The sequence below is a fragment of the Pygocentrus nattereri genome, chromosome 4 (assembly GCF_015220715.1).
Source record: "Pygocentrus nattereri isolate fPygNat1 chromosome 4, fPygNat1.pri, whole genome shotgun sequence".
Lineage (NCBI taxonomy): Eukaryota > Metazoa > Chordata > Actinopteri > Characiformes > Serrasalmidae > Pygocentrus > Pygocentrus nattereri.
Window position 1 is genome coordinate 39,792,723 of NC_051214.1, and position 13,495 is coordinate 39,806,217.

At 39.5% G+C, this 13,495-nt stretch overlaps 1 protein-coding gene across 3 annotated transcripts; it reads left to right on the forward strand.

The window, feature by feature from the left end:
- The first annotated feature begins 2,229 nt into the window (after nt 1–2,229).
- Nucleotides 2,230–13,211, forward strand: slc10a1 (solute carrier family 10 member 1). 3 transcript variants are annotated; one of them, XM_037537531.1, is made up of 5 exons: nt 2,230–2,276; nt 6,897–7,290; nt 11,049–11,253; nt 11,966–12,144; nt 12,715–13,211. In XM_037537531.1, exons 2-5 carry the CDS (start codon nt 6,926–6,928, stop codon nt 12,950–12,952), a joined length of 987 nt encoding a protein of 328 aa, XP_037393428.1. In that variant the 5' UTR covers nt 2,230–2,276; nt 6,897–6,925; the 3' UTR covers nt 12,953–13,211. The 3 variants fall into 3 exon arrangements, with proteins under 3 accessions (XP_037393428.1, XP_017547971.1, XP_037393427.1); XM_017692482.2 differs by lacking the exon at nt 2,230–2,276 and adding an exon at nt 3,719–3,775; XM_037537530.1 differs by lacking the exon at nt 2,230–2,276 and adding an exon at nt 5,889–6,013.
- Nucleotides 13,212–13,495: the final 284 nt, after the last annotated feature.

Here is a 13,495-nt window from a genome sequence, read left to right on the forward strand (position 1 = left end):
GTAATTAATGGAATAACAAGTGCTATATTGTTGCTGTCTCATCAAAACGTTGCTCGGAAGAGTCAGAGGCCATCATTTCTATTTGAAAATGCACTTTATTAAAGGAACAAGGCAGAAAAGCTACTCAAAGAAACAGCTGAAATAGGGGCAGGTCACTCCCAGCCACATGCTTTCTCTTTATGGTAAACAGTAACCCTGAAACTGAACCTGCATAAAACACATAAACACGTCCCAGTGGCAGAATGCCACATAGCCCCCCCTTTAGAGGTCAGCTGGCCCAGTGACCCACATTGCAGAGTCCATCAAGTACGCTGGAAGATGGTGCCCCCCGCAGTGGTATTCCCGCAGCAGGGGTCTCAAAGTGTTCACTGCCCTGGCTGGCACGAGCACCAGGGGGTGGGGATGTGGAGGGGGTTGCCCATCATGCTTCCACCTCCTCCTTGGGGTGAGGCCCCTAAAGCAACTGCTTAACCTGGCCCGGCATGACCTCCTGTTCACAGGACTGGTGCAGGGCAAGTCTATGAACCACAACAGTCCGCTGCACCACCCAGATCTGATACACCACCACTTGAATATTAAATAAAATCTGCCTTTTACATTGTGCTAAAATTTCAGAATTAACAGACCAATAGAAATGTTTTTGTTTTGTTACTTTAATTTCCATTAAAGGTTAAGACGGTTTGTGGCTTGTCCTCTAAAGTTGCCAGTATGGAGATACAAGTTTTGCTCTGACAGTATGTTGGTTACATACAAAACACATATGACAATAAATACAGTATAATACAGAAGATATGAATAAAATGGTTTAAAAAAAAAAACTAAAAATGTCTAAGTTTCTATTGCTTGTTTATGTTACTCTTGTAATTAACAGAAAAATAAGTAGTATGTTTTGTTGATGATGGGATGTTACTAGTGAACACACAAGATAACTACAGCGCGCTGTAGTTAATGTAAATCAAATGGTTTCAAAATAATCAACGAAAGTCGAGCAAAATCTCTGCAGCACTGCAGGGTGAATTGTGCTGTTGGCTGAAAAGGGGATTGACAGGGTGGAGTGTGACATGGAGGTTAAAGGTGACAGCATTAAGTAACACGGCATGCGTGTTCGTGGCAGCTCACACTCAGGCAGACCGCCGGCAGCACCCTTCCCCCATCCCTCCTCAGGGGGGCTCTGCACAGCCACAGGATATCTCTCTTTCTCTCTCTCTCTATGTCTCTGCACAGGGTCACTGTATGCGCTGTATGGTAGAGAGCTAGTTATACGGTTATTGATGTCATCGTGTCCAAGCTTGTTGTCTGATTACAAATAATTGAAATAATTAGGACTGTAATATCTGTATCCAACATCTATGCACAGCATAGAATAATTTATTCATGTAAATGATGCACAAATTTGACTAAAGTAAATTTACTATTGTTGCTGAATTCCAAAGTCATTTTTCAGGAATTGCTATAGTGGCCCCAATAAGTATTTGGACACGTGTCATACTTAAAAAGGTGTTATGTTCATTGTGTTAGGAAACAAGATGTTAAACCAAGCATGCAGGTTGTTATCGTTTGAGCACTGTTTTAGCAGATTTCTTCCTTTTGCATCCAAAATGGCTTTGTACACGTTGCACAAGGGAAACAGCTTTGAGGTTTATACCTCTGCGCTTTACAGTGCAGTCTGGCAGTATGGCATCGAATCCAGGCTTTCTCCACACAAAGAGTCCACCATCAGTTTGATGTCGTACTAAAAGTGTTTTTCCCCTGAAACAAACTTCATTCGTGAAGGTTTCTATGAAGTAAAGCTAAAGGATGTTATTAAAGATTACCTGTGGTTAGTGGTTTGTGCCGCTGTATATTATAGTAGTGATTTATTGGCCTAAATGCCAGTGTAATGGATGGTTGAGTTAGTCACAGCAACATGTGAATGACAGACAATAAAGATGTTTTTTGTGGGTTCTGAGTCATAGTGATTAATGATAGTGAGAGTCATTTTTCATCCCCTCAGCTTGTAATAACAAACAGTAATGTTCCAGTGCACTTCAATGAAAGTGTTATAAATATTAATTTGTTCTGTTTTGAGGGAGATGATGTAGACGGCCTTGTCCTGCTATTACACAAGCGTTGCGCCAAGGCTGTTGATAAGACGAACAGGACACAGTTCCAAGAATTCAAAGTCACAGATATTTATGACTCTGATAATCAGCCAGGTCTGGAGGCATGTGCATAAATAGTGATCTGGTCTGAATGGATCTCAGCAGAAAAATCAGCCAGGAGCTTCTACTCACCAGGTAACAGTGAACCTCCAGCTAATGTATTCTACTTTCTATAAACGGTTAAAATTGCACTCTTTATTAATTTCATTCATCAGTACCCTTCATGATTTATTGTGGTGAACATGCTGACAGTAAAGAATCTACTAGAAGTAATAAAACTGCAAACCGTTTTCAATCTTTGTTCCTATAAAACATTGTTTTATCGATCAGCTTTTATTTAAACAATGCAGCCACAATGCAACCAACACAGAAAAGAGGAATTAAAAATTGGGCTGTATGAGCATATATACATACATAAAACTAAGAAAAATTAGAGTAATTGTAACAGTAAATTTAATAGTAAAAAAAAAATCAAACCATTAAAATTGCAACATTATAGTAACTTAATAAATAACATCAAATACGGATAAATAAAAAAAACGTAATTAATGAAATAAAAGAAGAAGATGTAAAACAATATCTTGGCAATAAACAAATAAATAAAAAGAATAGTCAAAGTGAAACAACAAAGTCATATTAAAAGTTAACAAAAATCAGTTAAACGGTTTCAGGCTCAGTGAAGGTGGTGAGAGACTAAAAGTTTAAAATGTGACACCAGTGAGTGAAGCTTTCAAGTTTTCTGTAACAAGTTGCAGTTCACTGGTGCTACAGCTAAAAGCAGATTTCCCCAGTTCAGTAAAAGCTCTCAGCACCTGAAGGGTGATCCAGTCACTGGAACAAGTGTGATAAATGTATTATTTACACTGAGCAATTTTGTGATGCACGTTGGGATATGGCCTGTACATGCTTTATACATTTAAAAATATGTATTTATTTTTTTCATGTCATTTTTATAATTCAAATGACATATTAAACCCTTTAATGGCATTTTTGTGAGGTAATCTCTACCTGCTGTATCTGCAGCATGTGGTCGATGAACACAGACATGTTTCCCTGTAAGAACAGAAAACCATTTCATTCAAAACATAACATTATAATATTATAAGAGAAGTCAATGAGTGGGTGCTGAAGCAACTGCACTTTGGCTTCTATTATAATCGTATATTCGGCTTTCTGTTCATTACTAAGTATAGATAAATGACCTTCTGAGATAATCAACTGTAAAATGCAGATGTGGCAGATTAGTTTGCACAAAAGCTGGAAAATTCCTCTCAACTGTACAATCATTATTCAGTTATTCATCCTAACTACTATAAAACTAAAATGCCATTTATATCATTTTAACTGTGTTATAACCACAGCACTGGAAAAGTCAGAGACGCTCCTTGATTTATGTTATTTTCAGTCAAAATGGACAAGTGAAAACTACTCATTTTTCAGTCACAGGACAAAAAATGAAAAGATATTTAGCCGATGTATCAACAACTAAATATAATATTCATTTTTACTGTAATATTAATGTTTACTGTTTGTCTTCTATTATTTTTAGGAGTTTTTCAAAGAAATCTGCAGGGATATTTTTCCATGCCTCCAAAGTTCAGTCTTAGAAGTTGCATTTTCTTCTCACAATCCAGGTATAAGTTTTGGAAATGTCTGGTTTTTCCACTCATTTTCCATTGATGTTTGTTATGCATTATTTTATATTATAGTTTCTCTTGTGTCTATTCTCTTTAGTTAAATGAATAATTAGTACTAGCAAATGGCCATTTTGACAGGAAATTAGATTAATTCAGAGTGGTCTCTTCTGCCCAGCATGTAACTCAAAAACTGACATGTGTCTACATATGGACACTTAGAAGTTAAGAGGTTAATGCTAACTGCATGTTTTACAGACAAATTACTGGCAAAAAAGTTTTTTTGACAGCAAGTTGCTTCTTTCCAGCACTGCTGACCCATCATATTGTCTGTTTGTACAATATGTTGGGTCAAATCAGATCAAGTCATGACAAATACACAGATATGCTCCATGAATATGTAAGTTGCATGCACAATATTCAGAGAGTTTGAGTTTTTCATTGCAATGTTACTGCATGTCTTTTAAAATGCAAAATGCAAATCCAACATCGCTCATTTGTCATGCCAGCATACAATAGTAGGTCAAATCAGATCAAACCATGACACGCAGATATTCTACCTGGAAATGTTATTCTATATAAAATGTTATTAAGGACAGGCTGCTGTTCTGAAACTTGCTGCGCACTGTGTTGTATAGGATGTGGTTACCTAGAGATGCAAGATTTGATTTGGCACACCAGAGAACCTGAGCTGTTGTGAAGGCTGACAGCAGATCTGGCCCAGGTTTCTCTAAAAGTAAACATAAAATAAACATAACATTACCATATTCCTTTGTGTGAGCTGATTGCTAAATGTACAGGTTGCAGTCATATAGATAGCAGCTATGGGGCAAAGAGCAATAGGGGAGAGGACTGGTGTTAAAGGAATAGTCCAGTATTTTTCAGCACTGGTCAATTACCACTGATTGGTCAGTTACTATCAACAATCATTTCAAAAGAAAAGAACAGAAATCCCACTGACTCAGAACACACATACAGAGATTAATGGGCAGTTACTTGAACGTGTTTCCATTCATTTCTATTATAAATGTGTTTATACCTCAGGCTTAATATAAGCTAAGGCTTATTATTCGGTAACTACAGGGACTGCAATGCAAACTGGCTATTCTCAGGTTACAGAAGTGTGTAATAAAACTTTGGGCCCACCGGTGGGCTCTGGTCATTTAAGGGGCGTTAGTTTTTTTGTTATTTTCTCATTGTAAGGATATGACTGCCCCTGGTATTCAAACAAGTGCTCTGTATACAGCAGATAGAGATCAAAGGTCAAAAACGCCACACTATTCTTTTTAACACGGTTCAGTATCTACACAACTAAATGCAAACTAGTCATAAACTTCAGCTCAGAGGCAGATGATGGGCACAGTTGGTAAAAATCTGTGCAACCACAACCCCACGTGACAGAAGAACTTGCTAAGCTCGCCTTAAAAACAAAGGAGATGAAAAGAGAGAGAGACACACTGATAAAGAATGAAAAACCTCACATCTGCTTACTCCACCTAACATTCTTACTCAGACAGTTCACGCCTCACAGGTAGGTTTAATGCTTGACTTACAAAGTGGATTTTTTTATTCTGCAGCAAGATGATTGGTGATGTGCTTTAAATTATTGCACAGTTGGTGATGATTATGATCACACTGCAATGTGCAATTAGATGCTAATGGTGTCTCACTTCTTTGCTCTGTCACGAGTGTTAGATGCTGTTTAAGAAAAATGTGATGATGAAAATGAAATCTTTGAAATGAAATGGAAAATACGGCATTGGTGGTAAATCATATTAATGGACTGCTTTGTTTAAAGCTGAGAATATCTTTAATGAATTCTAACACATTGAGCACCAAAAGTCTGGGTACATCTTGTCTGATGAGATTTTCAAACAGGGAATTCAGGGTGTCAGATGTGTGTTTGGCTACACAGCCATGTGTATACAGGGAGTACAGGAGGGAGCTGAGCACACATCCCTGGGGAGCCCCTGTGCTCAGAGTCAGTGTGGAACAGAAGCTATTCCCAACTAGTCATTCAGATACGTGACAAACGATTTCTTGAGGACTGGAACAATTGTGGTTTCCTTAAAGCACTTCGGAATCACTGACAGTCTTGGCACATGCTTTAAGTACACGGCTGTGGACGCCATTGGGACCAGGTGCCTTGCATGGGTTAACTGCCCTGAAGGATCTCACCACCTCAGACGGGAATGGCTAGAGCGCAGCTCTCCTCATCTACTGGGAGTTTCTCAGCAGGTGAGGTGTTAGTAGCCTCAAAATGAGCATAATGAATATTAAGTTCATCTGCAAGTGAGAAGGAAGAGCCCCTATCACAGATCACACCTTCTTTGTAGTTAGTGGTGGTGTGCAGGCCACTCCACATACGTCTGAGATCAGAGCCGAGATAGTCGGATTTGACTCTGTCCCTGTAGCTCCTTTTGGCCAGCCTGACGGTCACCAGAGTTGTAGGCAGCAGCCTGAGCTCTTAGTTTGGACTCAGTGTATTCATTAATGTCTATGCCAGCCATATCACGGAACATCTTCCAGTCTGTGGATTCAAAGCAGTCCTGAAGTGTGAAGGTGGCCTCCTCACTCCATTGATAGACTGATCAGAGAACTGGTTTTGCCTGTTCAAGTCGTTGAGTTGTAGACATTGCAACCCCTTCTTTTTTGGAAAAATCAATGAAATTTCCCTTTAAGCAAGAAAAAAACTACCCTCATAAAAAGATGGCCCTTCAAGGGTTCTTTAGTAAGGAAAATGATTCTATATAGATCCAAGAACACTCAAATGCAAATGTTTCTTTGTGTGTTTGTAGTTCTATATAGAACCATTGTCCTTACCAACCTCTTTAAGAGTGTACTAACCTATTTTTGTCAGTTGTTTCTTCAGTTTTTTTTTTTTTTAAATCATAAGACCTAAACAGCTTTCTACTTAACATCTTAAGTTCTTGTAAACGACAAAAAAATCATAATTTATTTAAAACATTTTAAAAAGCAGGTCAACTATAAACATTTGAAGGGTAGCAATGTCAATATTATTCCTTGTATCATGTAAGAACTACACATTAGAAGATTTTTTGATATGTTGTCACTGATCTCATTTCTATGACTATGTCTTTCCTCTCTCTTTGCTTTACAGTGTGGAGAACCAGCCATAACAGACATATAATGGAGGTCACCTTTAACCAAAGCACCTTCACCTTCATAAATGCATCTGCAGCGTCATCTGAGGTGTCTGAAATCGTGGATAAGGCCATAAGCCTGGCCACTGTAGTCATCCTCTTCATCACCATGGTTTCCCTTGGCTGCACTATGGAAATCTCTAAGATAAAGGCCCATATCTGGAAGCCCAAAGGAGTGGCCATCGCCGTGGTGGCTCAGTATGGCATTATGCCACTCACAGCCTTCTCCCTGGCCAAGTTGCTTCAGCTGGGCCCCATGGAGGCTGTGGCAGTGTTGGTGTGTGGCTGTTGTCCAGGGGGAAACCTTTCCAACATCCTGGCCCTCGCACTCAAGGGAGACATGAACCTCAGGTACTGGTTTACAGAGAAAAACGTGCTGTGGTCAAATGAGTCATCCTTTACTGTATTCTCCACAATTGAATGTGCAGTGCATACCAAGAGCAGTAGCAGTGAGTGGGTCCTATGGATCTGTTGTATTTTGTTAACATGGTTTGGTTCAGTCCCTTAGAGAGAAGGAAAGTTATTCAGACTGATCAGCTCTACTGTCACGATTGGCCCCTCCCAGTCCGTTCCATGTGTATTTGTTTTGGTCTAGTCCATGTGCTTTTTGTTTTGACCCTAGTTTGGCCCCTCGTTTCATGACTCCACCCCTGATTGTCTCCACCTGTTTCCCGCCTGTCCCTCGTTTACCCTGTTATTTAAGCCCTTTGTTTTGCTGGTCTTTGTTCTGGTTGTACTGTTTGAAGTGTTTGATATTGTTTGGTGTTTGTTTCTTCCGGCCTCCGTTGTTTGTTGATCCTGTTTTCATTTTGTCATGTCTGTCCCCTGATCTCTCAGTGTTGGCTGTTTGACCCTGGATTTGCCCATAATAAATCTTGCTTGTCTCCGCACATGCGTCCGCCTCAACCTCGCTCCACGTTACATTTATCTTATGATGGACCATTTCTGTCCTGATGCAGGTGGTCTCTTCTAGGATGACAGTGTCCTCATCCACAGGGCATAATGAGTGTGAAAATTATGTAAATAATGTATGTGCTATGGCCTTTACAGTCACAGTCAGCTGTTGGAACAAAACTTTATATTTCCATCATAGTGATCTGTGAACACCAGCTGCCCTTTGCATTGTGTGAAACGTGCAAGACGAATGAAGCAATAGAAACAGTCAAAAATCACTTAAAAATGTGTCCTTTTACATTTTAAATTAAGAATGTTATTTCATAGTTTTTTTCTGACAGCAATGACGTAAGTATTCACTCGTCTGCCTTCACACACATATGAACTTGAGTGATATCTCATTCTTAATCCATAGGGTTTAATATGATGACAGCCCACCTTTTGCAGCTATAACAGCTTCAACTCTTCTGGGAAGGTTTTCCACAAGGTTTAGGAGTATGTTTATGGGAATTTTTGACCATTCTTCAAGAAGTGCATTTGTGATGCCACTTGATGTTCTTCCACACCAAAGTCGCTCATCCATGTCTTTATGGACCTTGCTTTGCGCACTGGTGCCCTGTCATGTTAGAACAGGAAGGGGCCGTCCCCAAACAGTTCCCACAAAGTTGGGAGTATGAAATTGTCCAAAATCTCTTGGTGCTGAAGCATTAAGAGTTCCTTTCACTGGAACTAAGGGGCCAAGCCCAAGTCCTGAAAAACAAGCCCACACCATAATCCCCCCTCCACCAAACTATACTTGGTACAATGCAGTCAGACAAGTACCGTTCTCCTGGCAACCGCCAAACCCAGAGCCATTCATTGAATTGCTAGACAGAGAAGCGTGATTCATCACTTCAGAGAACACGTCTCCACTGCTCTAGAGTACAGTGGTGGCACTTTACACCATTGCATTCGATGCTTTGTAAGCCTTGGATGCAGCTGCTCAGCCATGGAAGCCCATTCCATGTGGCTCTCTACACACTGTTACTGAGCTAATCTGAAGGCCACATGAAGTTTAGAGGTCTGCAGTGATTGACTCTGCAGAAAGTTGGTGTCCTCTGCGCACTATGCGCCTCAGGATCCGCTGACCTGACTCTGTCATTTTATGTGGCCTATCACTTTGTGGCTGAGTTGCTGTCATTCCCAATCACTTCCACTTTGTTATAATACTACTGACAGTTGACCGTGGAATATTTAGTAGTGAGGAAATTTCACGACTGGACTTGTTGCACAGGTGGCGTCCTATCATGGTACCATGCTGGATTTCACTGAGCTCCTGAGAGCGACCCATTCTTTCATAAATGTTTGTAGAAGCAGTCTGCAGGCCTAGGTGCTTGGTTTTATACACCTGTGGCCATAGAAGTGATTGTAACACCTGAATTCAATTATTTAGATGGGTGAGTGAATACCTTTGGAAAAATAGTGTATCTTAATTTATATAGCGCTTTAAATACCACTGACAGCTCAAAGTGCTTTACAGACAGGTTATGAAGCTTAACATTAATAGAAGAAACTAAAAGTATTGATTTAAAATCATATAAGGTAGTGACACATATCAAATAAAAAAGATAAACACCAAGAGACTTGGAGTTTAAATGAACACTGTATAGATAGATGTTTTTAGATGCTTCTTAAAGGCGAGCACTAAGCTTGACTGTCTAATAAAGGGTGGAATTGAGTTCCACAGTTTAGAAGCATGACAAATGAATTAGGCCTCTGCATGTTTTCTGTATTTTACTGAAGGTATGCGCACAAGGCCAGTATCTGCAGATCTTAGATCATGCATTGGAACATAAACTATTAGACATTCTGTCATGTAAATAGAAAAGTTACTTTAATGACTACATTTAAAACTTATCGAGGAGCGAGGAGGTGGAGTTAAGTTAAGCGACTTTTATTGAGGGCAAATCCAGAGTTGTGGTCATGACAGTTCAGATTCAGGTAGCCAATACGAGCAGGAGGGACAGACATGACAAAGCACACAGAAATCCAAATACTGAACAGAACAAGCAAAACAAACACATCAAACATATCAAATAAAAGGCAAACACAGGGCTTAAATAAATGAGGACAGGTGGAAACACAGGTGGAGACAATCAGGTGTGGAGTCATGAAACAAGAGGGCAGGACTGAAAACCAAAACAAAAGCACACGGACAGGACTGGGAAGTAAACACAACAGGAGCACATGGAGAATTATTAGATTTTAGAATTATTAGATTTGAATCAGATATGATTATCTAAACAATGTCTCACTGTTTTTAAATGTATAATCATTTAACTGTTCAGTGTGAAATATTAGACACCCAGTTGAAGCTTAATGACCTTTTGTCTGTTGATAACTGATAACGAACCTGATAATAATAATAAGAAGCTGATGTAATTATTATATCACAGATATTACCTCTCGCACTTTTAACGTCACATCTTGAACGTCGAGTCATTCACCCCTTTCAACAGATATCAGGAGATTTTAAAAACAACAGGTGTGTCTTTAGGATAATGGACATGACTGTCCCTGAAATGTACATCGCTTACCATAATATCTTGCTCAACATGTGTCCTAAAATCATTTATGAGACTTATATGATAAGCTAGCGTACATAGAGTGAGTTAAAAACAATGACTAATAAAACAGGGTGGATACTTAAAGTGTTAGGATCATGTCACATGATATGTTGAATTTAAAAGAAAAGCATTTGTGACTTTCTGTTTAAAGGAAAAGATCTATGTGTCATAACTGATCAAAAATGATTCAAGCTGAAATGTCCTCTACAGTATAATGCTACTACTGCTGTGGTCTACTGCTGTGCATCACTTGTCGAATTACATCGGTAACACTTTATTTGGAAGGATCCTTGATGATTAGATGATTAATAAACTCATAACAGATCATCAGTAACACATCAACAGTATATCAGTGAAGTAGCAGTAGTGAAGCACCTGAATACACTGAAGTAAATATCTTGTAGATGTTCTGTTGATACATTACTTACATTAAGTAGATCATCACACTTATGTTATCAGTAGGAAGCACATTTGACACTGACCTCACAACATTAATTTCTATTCTTGTGTGCTGTAATTATATGACCCTGCAGGCATTCAAATGAAGTGAGAAGCCTATTAAAGATTCTGTCGCATCATATGTTTGTTTGTGATCTCCTTCTGTCTCAGTATTGTGATGACAACCTGCTCCACTGTGTTGGCGCTCGGTATGATGCCCCTACTCCTCTACCTCTACTGCCGAGGCTTCTCCGGTCTGGAGGCCGCTGTGCCCTACACTGGCATCACCATCAGCTTGGTCATGACCCTGCTGCCCTGCGCCATCGGCATCTTCATCAACTACAAAGCGCCGCAGCAGGCCAAAATCATCACCAAGGTGGGCAACAGCACTGTATGGCTTATGCCTTAAAAAAAACAAATCTGCAAACAGATCACTGGAAGGAGTTTTCATGGATTCCCTAATGCAGTGATATGCAAAAGTCTGGGCACTCCTGGATGATGTGAACATTTCAACTGCAGCAAACTATTTTGAAAAAATGAAATTTTCTGCTGGTGTTAATGCGCAATTACTTTATACGTTTGATTAATTAAATAAACCTGTAAGTCAGTGCTTACACTGACGTGAGTAGTCACACCTCTTTTGGCAGATTTCACAACTTGGACACTTGTTTTGTAGCCGGCTAGGAGTCTTTCTATTCTTGTTTTAGGAATTTTCACCTACTCTTCCTAGCAGAACACAAGTTCTATAATATTATTGGGGCGTCTCACATGCACGGCATGAAATTAGCAAAAAAAATCAACAAAATGTGTAATTTGGCTAGGGGTGCCCAAACATTTGAACTGAATAAGCCTACGCTGTTACACTGTATGCTCAGACACATACTGTCACTGTCCTAACAAAATCTTGTAAGTCTGATTTTGTCCTTATTTATGTTTAACCATATTGTCTCTAACAGATACATACATAAATAAATAGATTCGCTTCCCATATGAAGCAGGGAAAAATTGACGGACCATACAATAAAGTCTGGAAACTGGAGGGTGATGAGTTCAGTTCAGTTTGGTCAGTCTGTTTTCTGTCGTCTCAGGTTGGGATGAGTATACTGCTGTTGGCATTCACTACCATTGGTGTTCTGGCTGGCATCACACTGGGCAGTACCATCCTCATGGTGACGTCACCTCCACTCATGATCACAGCAGCGCTGATGCCACTGATTGGATACATACTCGGATATGTTTTGTCTGTTCTCTTCAAGCTCAACGAACCGTAAGTGAAGGGGATACTGTAACATTTTAGCACTGGTACTTTTGTGGTAGGAAATTCTAAATAAGGTAAATATTAAAGTAAATGTTTCAGTTCTGATCTAGAGATGTTACACAATGTCAGGTCTGCAGGTTATTGACTGAAAAATCTTTAACAGTTAAGCCCACTGGATGACATTCCTTTTCTCTTTTAGAAAAATCTGATTCTTTAATAAATAGTGATATTTGAAAGTACAACTGGACAGAGTGTTTTAGATTTAGGGAAAATACATGCTGAACGTGTTTAAAACGTTCGCTGGTGGTCATTACATCATGCTAAATGGTGGTTATTATCTTCAATTCATTTCTAAATACATTAGCATGTATAGCAGAGCTGTTCCTCCAGCAGCCAAGTATGGTCTTGTTTAACGAATCCTTCATCAAACTGTTCAAACACTGCAGCTCTGAGTCAACAGCTCTGCTGAAGGCATTTCAGAAGGTCCCTTTTCAGACAAATGTGTGGTATTTTCACCATTATGCTCAATAGCAACATCCACATTCAGAGCTTGCTAATCTTCCTTATTTCACCTTCAAGTTCTAGGAGGACTGTTGCTATGGAAACAGGTTGCCAGAACCTCCAACTGTGTTCCACCATCCTAAAGGTGGCTTTTCCGCCTGAGGTCATTGGGCCGTTCTACCTCTTCCCCTTTGTCTACATTGTCTTCCAAGTGTCCGAGGCGTTGGTCTTCATCATCATCTTCAGATGCCATGAGAGGCTGAAATCTTCAAAGGAAAAAGTGCTGTATCACCAGGGCCTCCAAGACCTTCAGTAAAAACCTGACACAAAGGCAAATGACTCACAAATATACCATCCAAAGACGCACAGGCTGCCAAAGGCTGGTGTTATTTTTCTCTCATTCACCAATACTATAACGTTTTTTCTTAAATTTGTTCTAGAGAAAGGTCCTGAGAAAAAGTTTGTCAAATTTATGACGTTCTAAAAGTGTCTGCACCTTTGTGCTCTTGAATGTGTTTAGATAATGGTCTATGCCAAGAAAAATTCCTCAATAAAAAACACTGGTGATTCCCAAATCTTTGTATAACTGCATAAGTGGGTTTAAGAAGAAATTTCTTTTAAAGATCAGCTGGTGAATGAGTCCCACTGATTTTAGTAAGCGGACACAGAGGCAATTTCAGCATGACCTATTTATGTAGAGCCCATTTCATTTAACTCTCTCCACTTTGTTTGGATGTTAATCAGTCATCCCCATTAGAATATCAGGCACGCCCAGACAGATCTCAGATAGCTCTGATTTTAAGTCATGTTTTATTATACTTGTATCTTGTTTTCTTTAATTCAAACTTTGCTGGATGTT

Bases quoted from the DNA above. Each gene is read 5' to 3' on its own strand.
- slc10a1 (XM_037537530.1), top strand. From the start codon at position 5,968: ATGGCTAGAGCGCAGCTCTCCTCATCTACTGGGAGTTTCTCAGCAG. The intron at 6,014-6,896 runs GTGAGGTGTTAG...TTTGCTTTACAG, and splicing joins TACTGGGAGTTTCTCAGCAG to TGTGGAGAACCAGCCATAAC. The intron at 7,291-11,048 runs GTACTGGTTTAC...CTTCTGTCTCAG, and splicing joins AAGGGAGACATGAACCTCAG to TATTGTGATGACAACCTGCT.